The sequence below is a fragment of the Notechis scutatus genome, chromosome 1 (genome assembly GCF_049901735.1).
Source record: "Notechis scutatus isolate UNSWTSFEM ecotype Mainland chromosome 1, rNotScu1.2, whole genome shotgun sequence".
In the NCBI taxonomy this organism is placed as follows: Eukaryota; Metazoa; Chordata; class Lepidosauria; order Squamata; family Elapidae; genus Notechis; species Notechis scutatus.
This window is the reverse complement of record NC_142009.1, coordinates 17,597,988-17,613,338: the sequence shown is the minus strand read 5'-3', so window position 1 is coordinate 17,613,338 and position 15,351 is coordinate 17,597,988. Positions and strand designations below refer to the sequence as shown.

At 44.9% G+C, this 15,351-nt stretch overlaps 1 protein-coding gene across 7 annotated transcripts in view; it reads left to right on the top strand.

Moving 5' to 3' along the window:
* GTF2IRD1 (GTF2I repeat domain containing 1) overlaps positions 1 to 15,351 on the top strand; it is a 149,566-nt gene that overhangs the window by 122,695 nt on the left and 11,520 nt on the right. For 4 of the 7 annotated variants that reach the window (XM_087943464.1, XM_087943348.1, XM_087943578.1 and 1 more), the window contains one exon: positions 1,396 to 1,424. In XM_087943464.1, the coding sequence (XP_087799590.1) occupies positions 1,396 to 1,424 (29 nt within the window). Of the gene's footprint in view, positions 1 to 1,395; positions 1,425 to 4,969; positions 5,018 to 15,351 lie in introns of all 7 variants that reach the window. The other 3 variants (XM_087943410.1, XM_087943291.1, XM_087943519.1) reach the window with 1 other exon arrangement.

The window sequence follows — 15,351 nt, the reverse complement described above, 5'->3', positions numbered from 1 at the left end:
TATTGCTTGTTATCCTAGATCTGTGATGGCAAACCTATGGCATGCATGCCACAGGTGGCATGCAGAGCCATTTGTGCAGGCACGTGAGCCCCAGGCAAACTTACTTGACTACGCATGCACGCAACTCCCAGCTGATTTTCAGGCCTTTTTCGGCCTGCCAGAGGCTTGAGGGAAGCCTCTGCAGGCTTTGCAGGCTGAAAAATGGGCCCGTTTTGTCAGGACAAAAAAAAAAAAGTTTCTGGCAAGCTGAAAAAGGCCTCAAACGGGCCTAAAATCAGCTGGAAGATGTAGTGCAGGTAAAGGAGGGGGGGAGAAATAGCACACACATGCTCAGGGGTATGGGGGGGCTCTGCACATTGCCTTCTGGGTGCTGGCACGCAAGCGTGCACGCGCTCCCAATTTTTGGCACAGGAGCCCAAAAAGGTTAGCCACCACTGTCCTAGATCTTATTTTACTGAAAATATTGATGTTTGATTTTTAAACATGCTATTAAATATGTTATATCCTGGGATATGAAATGATGGGTTCCTGCTTGGTAATTTGCATGAAAGAAAATTAGATTTAGCATAGAGGAGGGAATTATATCCAAAATGGACACTTCAAGGAAAAACAACGGCAAAACAAAACTGAGACAACTTGTTTTCAGTGGTAGCAAAATAGCTCTAAAAAATCTTTCTGAAAGGAAAGTATTATCTTAGCAGAATAACAGAGTTGCAGGGGATCTTGGAGGTCTTCTAGTCCAACCCCCTGCTCAAGCAGGAGAACCTATACCAATTGAGACAAATGGTTGTCCAATCTCTTTTTGAAAACCTCCAGTGATGGAGCAGCCACAACTTCTGAAGGCAAGCCATCTTACATGCAACATTCACTTACCCAACTTGATAAATCAGTCCAAGAGATGAAGTGTGTGTATATAGGCTTAATAAGGAAAGGTGAGTTATGTCAACGATATCATGATATACAAAATAATGCAAAATCATTGGCATCGTTTGCATGATGATGTCAGGATGTCATCGTGGCTTCTAATAGATGCTATAATAGGGTACCCCTGTTTTATTGAGGGATACAGTATACATAACCTTATTGCAGGGGTGTCAAACTCGCGTCATCACGGCGGTGTCACATGACATTTCGGGACTTTTTTCCTCTTTGCTAAACTGGGCGGGGGCAGGGCCAGCACGTGATTCATCCGGACCACGGGCTGCGAGTTTGAGGTGCCTACTCTGCCTGCATTTCTGCTACAACCAGATTCTCTATTTTGTGTGTCAATCTTTTTGGGGTGGATGGTAGTGCTGTCCACAATTTTTTTGAGACCCGAAATTTGCCGCAAAGGCTAATTTAAAGCCTACTTCTGTTTCATAATCAACACTATGGTTTTTTCTTTTTCTTTTTCAGGCCTTTCCAAGGACTCATCCCTAAACCTGGTAAGTGCTTTAATGTCCTAACAATGAAATGCTAGGTGTGTTTTGCCATCCTTTGGTAATTTAACAGGGCACGATGTATGGAGGAAATGTGGTTTTACTGCAAGAGGTGTCTTTGTATCCTAGGCCAGTGATCCCCAACCTTTTGACGCCATGGCCCGGCACCGGCATCAGCTGGCGCCGCGCCCGGTACGGCATCAGCTGGCACCGCCATCTTTTTGATGAAAAAGTGCTTCCGGTGACCTCACCGGAAGCACGTTTTCATCAAAAAGATGGCAGCGCTCAAGCGCTTCGGTGAGCTTTTCTGGGTAGAAATGGCTTTCTACCCGGAAAAGCTCATCGAAGCAACACCGCCATCTTTTTGATGAAACGTGCTTCCGGTGAGCTTTCTACCCGGAAAAGCTCACCGGAAGCACTTTTTCATGAAAAAGATGGCGGCGCCCAGCAAGCCGCTTGCCCAGTAGGAGTTGTTCCGCGGACGGTACACGTCCACGGACCGGTGGTTGGGGACCCCTGTCCTAGGCTACTTATCACTATATTGCATATCATTAGTCCCTCATGATAAAAGAGTTACCAGAAGTTATTCATGGTAGGTTTGATTAAGACAGCCGTGCCTCCCTAGGTTGATTGGGCTATCGTATAGCAGGACAAGATTGCCAGTCTGTGGAACCTTGCTCTAGAATCAGAGAGCAAGGGATAGAAATGAATGTCACTGCGACTTTATTTCTTGTTTAAACACAACACTCAATTGTGTAATTACTATACATTTCCATTGAGGCTCTGTAGCTCCATGGATGTTCGTTTTAAGGCTGCCTGCTGAATGACCTGATGTGCATAGGGTGATCAGACATGCTGATGTGACTCCCTCCAAACCAGGGTATAGCATGATAACCTTAACTTTAATACAGATAGTCCTCGACTTACAACAGTGCATTTAGTCACTGAAGCTACAAGAACACTGGAAAAAAGTGACTTACGACTGCTTTTCACACTTGCAATTGCAACATCCCCATGGTCACGTGATCAAAATTCAGATGATTGGCAACTGCCTCTTATTTATGACAGCTGCAGTGCCCTGGGGTCATGTGATCCCCTTTTGCAACCTCCTGACAGCCCAAAAGTCAAGGAGGAAGCCAGATTCACTTAACAGACGTGTTAGTAACGTAACAACTGTAGTGACTCCCTTAACAGAAGTGGCAAGGAAGGTCATAAACGGGGCAAAACTCGCTTAATAAATGTCCCACTTAGCAACAGAAAATTTTGGTTTCAATTGTGGTCGTTCTTTGTAATGACGCAGCTTGTTGGGATTGTTAAAGAATACGGTAAAGCAGAGATGGGGAATTATGGCCCTTTTATGACTTGTGACAGGCTTCAACTCCCAGAATTCCTGAGCCATCCATCAGAATTCTGGGAATTGAAGCCCACAAGTCATAAAAGGGCCATAGTTCCCCATCTCTGCTGTAAAGTAAAGCTCTTTAAGTAAGGAAACTCTTTGTCTTGTTAACAGAGTTTTGCAGGAAGTTCAGGCAGGGTCCTTCCTCTTCCATTTGTAAGCTCTGTCTGGTTACTGCTACTGCAGAAAAGGATATGAAGAATTTAAAAAGGGAATAGTGCCATAGTGATCTGGAATACATCATAGGATGATGTGAAACAATAATGGGGTTGGTTATTTTGGGAGCTAGCATAATGCGAACTGAGACATTGGCTCTGTGATGTGCAAATCAGACCCTTGGTTTATGCAAAAAGCATAAAAAATCCTCAGTTACATATACACCTACAGCATGCATTGCATACACCCATTAATATCATGTCATTGTTCACAATGAAGCAAGCCTAAAGAGCTTTTAGAACAATAGATTTCCATGAGAAAGTCATACTTCTACTTCCCTTCCCCTCCCCTTTCTCCTTTCCTTTCCTTTCCTTTCCTTTCCTTTCCTTTCCTTTCCTTTCCTTTCCTTTCCTTTCCTTTCCTTTCCTTTCCTTTCCTTTCCTTTCCTTTCCTTTCCTTTCCTTTCCTTCCCTTCCCTTCCCTTCCCTTCCCTTCCCTTCCCTTCCCTTCCCTTCCCTTCCCTTCCCTTCCCTTCCCTTATTCCCTCACCCTGTCCCTTCCAGCTCTTTCCTAAATCTACTGAAAGTTGCTCTAGATCCTGTCAAGACCATTGATCCATTAAGCAGTGTATTACTTGTTTTGACTAACTATACTTGATTTGGGAAGTTCTAAAGTGGGAATGGGTAGGTGGGGGAGAGCACAACTCAGTTTCTTGTTTTTCCGAAATGCTGGAGGAAGCCATCTGGTGATGTTCTAAATTGAGAAAAGGTGTGGCCAAAAATTTTGGTGTTTTGTGGATATGTTAAGGATGGGGATATAAGTTCTTTGCTAGGTGAGTCTTCATAATTTGGCCATTTTGGATTGTATTTAACAGATTTAACAGATAATCAGAGTTGGAAGGGACCTTGTAAGTCAGTGATCCCCAACCTTTTTTACGCCGCGGCCCGGTATCCCCAATCTTTTTTATAGCGCGGCCCGGTACCGGCATTAGCTGGGCGCCGCCATCTTTTGATGAAAAAGTGCTTCCGGTTACCTCACCGGAAGCACTTTTCATCAAAAAGATGGCGCCAGCTTCGTGAGCTTTTCCAGGTAGAAATGGCTTTCTACCCAGAAAAGCTCACCGAAGCGCATGCGCATCTCTTTTGATGAAAAAGTGCTTCCGGTGAGCTTTCTACCCGGAAAAGCTCACCGGAAGAACTTTTTCATCAAAAAAAGATGGCGGCGCCCAGCAAACCAGCGGCCCGGTAGGACTTGTTCCACGGACCAGTACCGGTCCGCGGACCGGTGGTTGGGGACCCCTGTTGTAAGTCATCTAGTCCAACCCCCCCGCCCAAGCTGGAGACCCTACACCATTTCTGACAAATGGCAGTCCAATCTCTTCTTGAAAGTCTCAAGTGATGACGCTCCCACAACTTCCGAGGGCAACTTCTGTTCCATTGGTTGATTGTTCTCACTGTCAGAAAGTTTCTCCTTATTTCCAGGTTGAATCTCTCCTTGTTCAGTTTCCATCCATTATTCCTTGTCTGGCCTACAGGTGCTTTAGAAAATAGCTTGACCCCTTCCTCCCTGTGGCAGCCCCTCAAATATTGGAAGACTGCTATCCTGTCTCCCCCAAGAGTGCAATCTGGATGCTGTGGCATAAACAGGGTGCTAGATGAGGGTCCCACTTTAAAGACAGATACCAGGGCATTCTGTATCCAAGATAGTCCCCAGTTCTTTAGAAAATTTCATTTAGCCCAAGACCACAGTAGCATCAAAGAAGCTGGGGGGTGCATTGTGCCTCTGCCATATCAATCTTTAACTGCTTTAAGCTGAGTTTCTCTTCAACTTTGTAGTTTAGACCCAATCCCAGAATTTTTCAGAATCTGTGTGTGTGTATGTGTGCACGTTAGCCACAACATTGCACATTGATTTTCTACTTTTTTTTGCCTGCACAAAGTGCAAAACCCTACTCACTCATTGCCCCTTCTCTCTTTTCTTTCCTTGATGTACAACGTAGCCCCTAGATGGATATCCACCTTGGAAAAAGCTTACACCACTCTGAACGGTATGTTGCTTAGATGAGGCACTAATAGATGGTAGCAGACCCGACATTGTGTTATATTGTTGCTATGATGATATAATTATTGGGGGTCCATTTGACATTATTTGTATATTCCAGACTCCCTTTATGTATCTGTGAGGTCCAGAAAAAAGGTCTGGCAAAAATATGCAATAATTCAGAATATTCAGGAAGGTTTCACAGACGTTTAGCTATGCACATCCTCTTTCCTCATTCTTTAAGTCAGCTTTGAAGCCAATGCTGGAGGGAGAATGATTGGTAGGCTGAGAAAGATTGGGGGTACTATAGGGCAGGGTTCCCCAACCACCGGGCCCGGACTGGTACCGGTCTGTGGAATATTTTCTACCGGGCCGCCGGTTTGCTGGGCGCCGCCATCTTGTTTTGATGAGAAAGTGCTTCCGGTGAGCTTTTCCGGTTGGAAAGCGGCGTTGGGGTCCTGAAGGAATCCGCGCCTTTTAGTTTCATCGAAGGGGGCGGCTTCGAACAAAACTAAGGTGCGAGGATTCTTTCAGCACCCAAGGCAAGGCGAGACGAGTGACCGTCCCAAGCTGTCCTGAAGCCCATCGACAAAGGTACAAAGGAGGAGTTGAAGGTGGCGGGAGAAGCGGGGGACAGCTGGCTGGCCGGTCGCTCAGCTCGCCTTGCCATGCGTGCTGATGCCGGTACCGGGCCGCGGATCATTTTGTGATGCCAGTACCGGGCCGTGGCACAAAAAAAGGTTGGGGGCCACTGCTATAGGGTGAAAAGCCCTTTAAAAATTGTTTTCCTACCACTGTGTAACCCAGTCCTGATTAGGCCGCATCTTGACTTCCCTTCTTCGATGGCTTTGAATCTTTAAAATAAAACCAAAGAGATTTAAATCACATTTTTACTCTGGTGTCAGCCTACCCTCAATATTTCTCCAGCTTGGTATCCTTTAGAACAAGGGTGGAGAACTATGGCCCTTTTACGATTTGTGAACTTCAACTCCCAGAATTCTTGAGCCAGCATGGATAGTTGGTAAATTGTGGGATTTGAAGTCCACAACTCTTGAAGTTACCATGGTTGGACACTTCTGCTTTAGAAAAAAACAGTATGGTAGATGTGAGTAAATGCAACAGCATGAGACGTGATGATCACTGATCAATATCACGGGGCAAAAATATTTATCCTTTATTTGCAACACTCCCAGGAAGGGAAGCAGCACCTGCTGGGATCTCTATCATTTGGTACAATGACCAAAGAGTGAATCTTTGGTAAGTTGCTTTGGTAGCAGGAGCGTCTGCCGGTGAAGGAGTGGAAAAAGTCAAGATATTGGCTGTGACGGCAAAATCAAAGCCTTTCTCCTTTTTAATATATGTGTAGTACAAAAGGCAGGAGTTCTATTGTGCAGTCATAGCTGCCACGTTGATGTTTTTCACAACCTCTGTAATAGCTCTGGTTGGTAACTTTCTTCATGCATATTTTTTACTGTAAGGAATTAAGTTTGATGTTTGCTCTCTTTTCTGTGGGAAAGCCCTCCTTTTGGTTAAGGATTTCAGGGACACTGAAGTCAGTTCTGCATTTTATGCTCCACTTCTTGCCATCTTCCCTACCTCCCCCATGATGAAAGGGAGAAGGAGAGTCCAACCCAGAATGGTAGCCATAACACATGATTGAAGAGCCTGCAAAAAGAGTGGGGCTTCGGTTGTAGGGTTGTGGCTGCCATCTTGACTTTTGTTTACCCCTCCCTGTAGACATCTCTGAGCCCTACTATCCTTTATACCTCAGGTAGTCCTTGATTTACGACTGCTATGGATCCTGCCCATCATGGTCATACGTAGGGTGATCGTAAATCTGGACACCCATGTAACTGATCTGATTTTATAAACTTTTTTTACAGTGGTCAAGTGAACACTGTGGCCATTGAACAAGCCAACGGTTCACTATGGGTCAGTTTTGCTGAAAACCAGAAGTAAATATTGCTGTTTGGCAAAACACTTGTAAAATGTGGTTAAGCAACTACAGGACTTTGCAAACAGCTGAAAATTTGGACTGGAGGTGACTGGCGATCACGGGGAGAAAAAGAAAAGAAAAGAGGCCAGCCAGGTTGCTTCGGTCTTAGCCCACCCTTCTCCAACTGGTGCTCTCCAAAGATTCTCAAAATCATCAGCCAATTCTCGGAATTGTAGATCCAGTTATAGGAAAGAGAGTTGGAAAGATGGTTTTGCCCTTATTTAATCAACCACCTTATTTCTCCCTGCTAAAGTAATTGTGGGAATCCTCTCAGATAACTGTCAGAACCTTAGATCCAAGGCGTTAGTAGCCCCCATTGTAGCTTTGAACGGTCACTAAGCAATTAGTCATAAGTAGAGGATTCCCACAATTACTTTAGCAGGGAGAAATAAGGTGGTTGATTAAATAAGGGCAAAACCATCTTTCCAACTCTCTTTCCTATAACTGGATCTACAATTCCGAGAATTGGCTGATGATTTTGAGAATCTTTGGAGAGCACCAGTTGGAGAAGGGTGGGCTAAGACCAAAGCAACCTGGCTGGCCTCTTTTCTTTTTCTGTTTCGTGGCCACAAAGCTTCCTGGGCTCCATTGTTTCACCTTGGTGCTGCAAGATGAAATACAGAATCAAATACAGAAAACGAACAAGTAAAGTCTTTCTGGGCACCTACGCTGACATATCTCCAAAGCCTTGAGCGCAACCTGAAAAATTACAAAGCAACAACAACAACAAAAAAAAAAAAACATACTCAATTGGGTGATTGGTGCTCCAGGATCTTTTAGAGGCGGCAACCATCAATTATTTCTCTCTCCTCCCTCTTCTTTGTCGCAATGCACTAATTAGTAAGGACAACACACAAGAATCTCCATTTATCAAGCCCTGACAGGCCAGAACAAAGAGAAATGATATCATGCAGAAGCTGGCAATATCTGGCTGGGGCTCTGGGCAGCCCTTAGGCTAATTTCATGCAGAAGTTCAATTTAGACCTCAGGGAAGAGTTATTTGCTCCTTCCCTGCAGCTTGATGTTTGGAAGTGAGACAAAGAAGGAGGAATGTCAGAAAACATGGCCATGAAAGGATGGATCGCTTGTTGCTGCAGAATAGGTGTAGAAAACTGGGCAGGAACGAAATGACGTACCCTGGAAGAAGGGATGACTGGCTGGTTGGTTAGGAGCAGTATCACATTAAAGCAGAATGCTCGTACACTCAAGAGAAGGACTTGGGGTGACATGACAGCACTCTTCCAATATCTGAGAAGCTGTCACAGAGAATAAGGTGTTAACCTACTGTCCAAAGCACCTGAGGGCTGGACAAGAAGTAACAAGTGGAAGATCATTAAAGAGAGATCCAACTTAACAACTGAGGAGAAATTTCCTGACAGTGGGAACAATTAATCAGTGGTTTGTCTCCAGAAGTTGTGGGTGCTCCAACACTGAAGGTTTTCAAGAAGAGAATGAACCATTTGTCTGAAATGGTATAGAGTCTCCCGCTTGACACGGGATTGCATGAGAAGACTTCCAAGGTCCTTTCCATCCCTGTTATTCTATGTTCTACATCCCATTGTATATGATGGTCAATTGTGATGAGCTTAGAAATCATATCCTTGCAAGAATCCATAAGTAATATTTATGTACTTGGAATATTTTCAATTTTGGCTACATTGACATTGATGTGTTGAATTTATGTTTACCAACCAAGAAATAAAGGAAGCAGTATGCTCCATCCTATAATTGAGTAGATCAGGTTGCCCTGAAAGATCGGTCCCACTGGAAAAAACAGTTAGTTGACATTGATGGTTCATTGTTTGTAACTGGCCTGAGCGTATGAAATTTAGTAATATTCCCAGTTTTAGATTTTTATCTGGCATTCTCTTTGTCTGCTACCACCTACCCTTTGCCAAAACGAGTATGAACCAAGTAGGGCTGAGTGAGGAAAGGAAGGTGTTGATTTATGGTCCTTTGGTTGACACTGCCTTTCTCATAGCCATTCCTACAACTTATCCAGCCCTTGAAAGCTAGACAGATCAAGTCCCTATGGTAGCTTTGATGCGTGTTCCATGGAAAGGACCAACAGGTGCTCATCTTCTGAACTTCTCAAAAGCTTTGCCCAAAGGCCAAAGTAGGCAAGACAAGAGAATGTTGTGATGAATCCAATCAGTATTTCTAATGTTGTCTATTTATTTATTGGTCATTTAAAAGCAACTGTGGAGAGCCTCACACTGCATTAATGAGGCTGACATTTTTGCCATAAGCATTTTCCTCTACATTCATTTCTCTTGAAAACATTATTAATTCCACGCATGAACAGTCAGGGTTTGGTGAATAGGTAAGGTGTGGAGATTTTGATGGAAGAAATAGTGGGTTAAGAGAAAATAAAAGCTTTGTTGTTTAAACTCCACTGATCCAAATGTGTCCACAAGGGGAGAAGTCCAAAGAGTCAGGGTGGTGGCCATAATCATATGATCAAAACTTCTCTTTAAATGGGCCCGGGGTTCCAATCACATGGTCATGATGGCTATCTTGACATTTGGACCCTCTGAGAAGCCCTCCTCCCCTGCTCAAATCCAGTCTGATTGTTTTCCCATCCACGTTGGTTTTTATTATTGTGCCATTCTGGTTTGAGGCCCTCCTTCATTTAAATCCCCACATCCTCCCTATAGACCAGGGGTGTCCAACCTTGGCAACTTTAAGACTTGTGGACTTCAACTCCCAGACACCCCTGCTATAGACTATCCCATTTCAGTGCAGGAACACTTCCTTGCCACAGAGAGTGTCCCATTTTTACATCAAGTTGAATCCCACTCTTGACCCATCATGGTCCCCAAGCAACAACAGGTTGTCCTTGTACTCCATCTGCATTGTCATCCTGCTTACATCCTACTCTACTGTACCTTCTACAAAGACTCACAGACCCACAATATGTGATGTATCACAACTTTCCCCCCCTTTGCTAAAATGGGGGTGGGCGTGGCCAAGCACATGACACATCTGACTGTGGGCCATAAATTTGACACCCCGATGTAATCTGCTTGAATGTAGCTAAATTTTGTTATATTGTCTGCAAAATTAGGCAGATTTTTAGTGCCCATTGATAACCCAGCATGAATGGTAATAGAGTATCTTGTCTTTTTTCATTATTGAAGTCCCAGAGAACTTGAGCTTCTTTATTTTCTATGATTTTTCTCTATTTTATGGTCCCACCAATTCTTCTTCTTCTTCTTCTTCTTCTTCTTCTTCTTCTTCTTCTTCTTCTTCTTCTTCTTCTTCTTCTTCTTCTTCTTCTTCTTCTTCTTCTTCTTCTTCTTCTTCTTCTTCTTCTTCTTCTTCTTCTTCCTCCTCTTCTTCTTCTTCTTCTTCTTCTTCTTCTTCTTCTTCTTCTTCTTCTTCTTCTTCTTCTTCTTCTTCTTCTTCTTCTTCTCCTCCTCCTCCTCCTCCTCCTCCTCCTCCTCCTCCTCCTCCTCCTCCTCCTTCTATTTTTATTCTTATTTCTAACACTGGTCTGTGACAGTAATAAAAAATACTATTATGCATTGTCACCCTCCCTAAAACAGCCACATTTTAAAAACTAAATGTTTGGTTGTTCTTTAACCTATTTCCTTAAGATACTTTCCATTACTTCATTCCAAACAGATGTATATTTTTATACTTTCAAAAGCTCTGCCTGAATATTGGCACCCCTCTTCATTTTAGAATCGTTTCTAAATTTAGAATTGCTTCTAAAACAGGTTTTAATCCCTGGCGTTTTCAAGCCGCGTTGGAAAAATCTTCTGCTTGAACCTTAGAGAGAATGTTATTACAGTTAAAGTATTAGACTAAGACCAGAGCTTTCCTGATCATTTTGGGCTGGTTACTCAGTTGTTGCAAAGATAAAATGAGGGGGAGTTTAAGGATTTAGTTTGTAATGTGATGGTGGAACTGGGAAAAAGGGCTGTTGAATCTCTCCTTGGGCAAGAAGAACGTCACTGGAGGTTTTTAAGAAGAGTCTAGACCAGGGGTGTCCAACCTTGGCAACTTTAAGACTTGTGGACTTCAACTCCCAGAATTCCTCAGCCAGCTGGCTGAGGAATTCTGGGAGTTGAAGTCCACAAGTCTTAAAGTTGCCAAGGTTGGACACCCCTGGTCTAGACAGTCACTTATCTGAAATAGTATAGGTTTTCCTGCTTGAGTAGGGGGCTGGACTAGAAGACCTCCAAGGTCCCTTCCAGCTCATTCATTCTATTCTAAGAAGATCCGTAACTTAGAGGTGTTGGTTTCTTTGTTGTGGGAATAATACAAGCGCATGTGCTATTTTTCTTTCTTTCTTTGCATCCTGGAATACACAAAAAAAATTTATATGGGAAAAGCAGGGTAGAAAAGAGCTTCAGTATTCCCTTTGTTTAACACTGTGGCTCAGATCAAAACTACCTCCTCTTGATGCGCTTATTTTGGGAGAACAGAAAGGAGAGATGCTAACTGACATCTCTCATCACCTCGAAAGAAATATAAGCATTTTTTTTTAAACTGCTCATAGAATGGCTGGGTGGGCAGAACTGGATGAGGAAAAGATGTGCCTGAATCTGGGGCATTACTTTGATAGGATACAAGCAGAGCTTTTTTTGCCTAATTATATTTAAATAGTCGCCATCATTGCTGGGTGACCAGGAGTTAATCTGTGCTGTTTGCAGCATGCATTCGAGCCCTTTTATCAGTTCCCTTCCTTCTAGGATAACACACTGGAAAGAAATGAAAAGCAAGAGCAAACACTTTTTCGCTGCTGCCTGAGTCACAAGACTGGATTCCAGGACCTTAAGTTATACAGGGAGTCTAACAGATCTAACAGATAATCAGAGTTGGAAGGGATCTTATAGGTCATCTAGTCCAACCCCCTGCCCAAGCAGGAGATCCTACACCAGTGGCCCCCAACCTTTTTGTGCCACGGCCCGGTACCGGCATCACAAAATGATCCGCGGCCGGTACTGGCATCAGCACGCATGACAAGACAAGGCGAGCCGAGCGACACGCCAGCCAGCCGTCTCCCGCTTCTCCCGCCACCTTCAACTCCTTTGTACCTTTGTCGATGGGCTTCGGACGGCTTCAGGACGGTCGCTCGGCTCGCCTTGCCTTGGGTGCTGAAAGAATCCTCGCGCCTTAGTTTCGTTTGAAGCCGCCCCCCTTCGATGAAACTAAGGCGCGAGGATTTCTTCAGGACCCAAACGCCGCTTCCAACCGGAAAAGCTCACCCGGAAGCACTTTCTCATCGGAACAAGATGGCGGCGCCCAGCAAACCGGGCGGCCCGGTAGAAAATGTTCCACGGACGGTACCGTCCGGGCCCGGTGGTTGGGGACCCCTGCCCTACACCATTTCTGACTAAGGACAGTCCAATCTCTTCTTGAAAGTCTCAAGTGATGAAGCTCCCACAACTTCCGAGGGCAACTTCTGTTCCATTGGTTGATTGTTCTCACTGTTAGAAAGTTTCTCCTTATTTCTAGGTTGAACCTCTCCTTGGTCATTTTCCATCCATTACTCCTTGTCTGGCCTTCGGGTGCCTTGGAAAATAGCTTGACCCCTTCTTCTCTGTGGCAGCCCCTTAAACATTGGAAGACCTCTATCATGTCTCCCCTGGTCCTTCTCTTCACCAGACTAGCCAAGCCCAGTTCCTGTAACCGTTCTTCATATGTTTTAGTCTCCAGTCCCCTAATCCATCCCCTAATGGTTGCTCTTCTACTTATGATCATAATTGAGCCCCAAATTTCCACCGCTAATCAAGACAGTTGTTAAGTGAATGTTGCCCCAATTTATGACATCTCTTGCCACAGTGGTTAAGAGAATCACTGCAGTTGTTAAGTTAGTAATCTGGTTGCTACTCCATGTAAATCTGGCTTCCCCATTGCCTTTGTTTGTCAGAAGGTCGCAAAATGTGTGACCACGTGACCCTGGGACATTGCAGCCATCATAAATACATGCCAGTTGCCAAACATCCTAATTTTGATCCCCTGACCATGGGGCGCTACAACGGTGGGTTAAGTGTGAAAAACAGTCATAAGTCACTTTTTTTCAGTGCCGTTAGGGTTTTGAACGGTCACTAAATGAACGGTTGTAAGTTGAGGACTAACAATAGCAGGTAACATTTCAACTGGACTACAGAGAAATGTCTGAAGTTACATGTCTTTTGAGCACTGCAGCAATACAGCCAGTGATCTAAAGAGGTGGTGGGCTATTGTTTTCTGGAGGACGTCAAGGAGAAAACGGACTTCTGGAAATGCCCCAGCTATGGATTTTCCATACTGAGTAAAAGATTTGGTTGGGCAGTGGAGTCAGGATCAGAGAATGTAGCCCTTCTGTAAGGGATTCTGTGATGTAATCCCCAGAAAGTGGCCTGAAAGTTGCCACTGAATTTTAATTTTTAATAAAGCAGAAGAGGAAATGTGTTAAATACACTGGGAGTAATCATATTAATTGTTCTTAATTAAGTTGATGATTCATTAGAATTGAATAAGAATCCCATTTAAATAAGCTTAAATGGAAAAAGTAAATGCAATTCAGATTTTATCCTGGCCATCTTCACTTGTTTTTTTGCAGGTTAAGGGAAAAAATGTTCAAGGGGGAACATTTTTTTGGTACCCAAAACGGGCCCCGAACCTTCTTGGTTTTACTTGGTTTTCCCTCCAGTTGTGGGGTGTTATGATAATACGTTCATCACCCACAGATAAGGATGTTAATATGTGGAGCCCTGATCTAAGATTTCCCATAGGAACTGGACATCTTTGTCTTAAGGTAGAAGGTAATCTCTTGGGGGCAGTGTGTATGTGAGCTTGGTGGTTTTCTTGCAGATGTTTTATTACCAAACTAGGTAACGTTATCCGTGCTAGCAGGTAGCATTGATGGTGTTGCCTAGTTTGGTAATGAAAACAACCAAGCTCAGAGAGCACCAAGGATTCCACAGTTCAACCTCGAGCTACAAATATTCTTTTCTATCTGAACAGGGAGTGTAGAATGCTTGGTCTTTGACAGTGGTATGCTGGCTCTGAGTACCCAGGACTCTGGGAAAAGCTGCCTGTTTTCCTTCCATTTATTCAATTGATTTAATACAGGGGTGTCCAACCTTGGCAACTTTAAGCCTGGAGGACTTCAACTCCCAGAATGCCCCAGCCAGCTTTGCTGGCTGGGGCATTCTGGGAGTTGAAGTCCTCCAGGCTTAAAGTTGCCAAGGTTGGACACCCCTGATTTAATATGATCATTCTCCAGCCATGTTTGGAATGATTTCCCCCCTTCTATCCCGTTAAATAACAACCTGGTGTCCACAATGGGAAGTCTGGATGCTGCATTCAAGGCCTTTGAAACTGTTGCTTCTCTGGAACTTAAATTACATCCTTCTGGCCTAAAGCGGGCGACACGGTGGTTCATTGGTTAAGACACTGGGCTTTTTGGCTGGAAAGCCGGCAGCTCAGGTTTGAGACCCAAGCGCCACTCAATGGGGTGAGTCACTCTCATCCTCGCTCCAGCTTCTACCAAACTAGCAGTTCGAAAGCATGCAAAAGCGAGTAGATAAATAGGTACCACTTTGGTGGGAAGGTAACCGTGCTCCGTGATATGATGCTGGCCACATGACTGCAGCAATGTCTTCAGACAGCTCTGGCTCTGTGGCCTTGGAACAGAGATGAGCACCACCCCCTATAGTTTGCAGGCATGATATTCTTCCGATTAAAATCGGAATTCCGATTTTTTTGGGAATCCCCCCACCCCTTTCCCCCCACCCCTTCTTCTCCTCCTTCCCCTCCCCTCGGAGGCCCCGAGTCAGGAGTTGCTGGCGCAGCTCCGCGCGGCTCAGTCCCGCGTTGCCTCAGGAAGGAAAGGCAAAAGGAAGAGCCGCGGCGGCGCTTGCAACGGCAGCAGCGGCTCCTGGTTTTGCCTTTCCTTCCCGAGGCAACGCGGGACTGGAGCTGCGCCGGCGGTAGCAACTCCTGACAGCCCCAGCCGGATACCTGAGCGGAGCCCGGGCGGTGCGAGCGAGGCCGCTGAGCGGCAGGAAAGGGAGCTGGGCCAGCCACAGACCAGCCTCCGTGCAACACGCCACCGCCCGGCCCTGGCGAGGGAAAGCAGCGGGCGCTCCCCGGGCGCGCGGCGGGGGTCTCTTTTGGCCGGCCCGATTTTTTTTTCAGAGCGGAATATCATGCCTGAGTTTGGCAGACCCCTGCCATAAATGTCAGGAAGATGGTTTTGTTGATTCCATATTCATTGACCAGATATTTTATCTGCAATGCCCTCCATAAGGGGCTACACTGCATGTCCCAAAATCCATAATTAACATGCTGCCTGAGAGTTCTGAATCCTAAAGGCTCAGGACACAGATTGGAGAAGGATCTTCTCA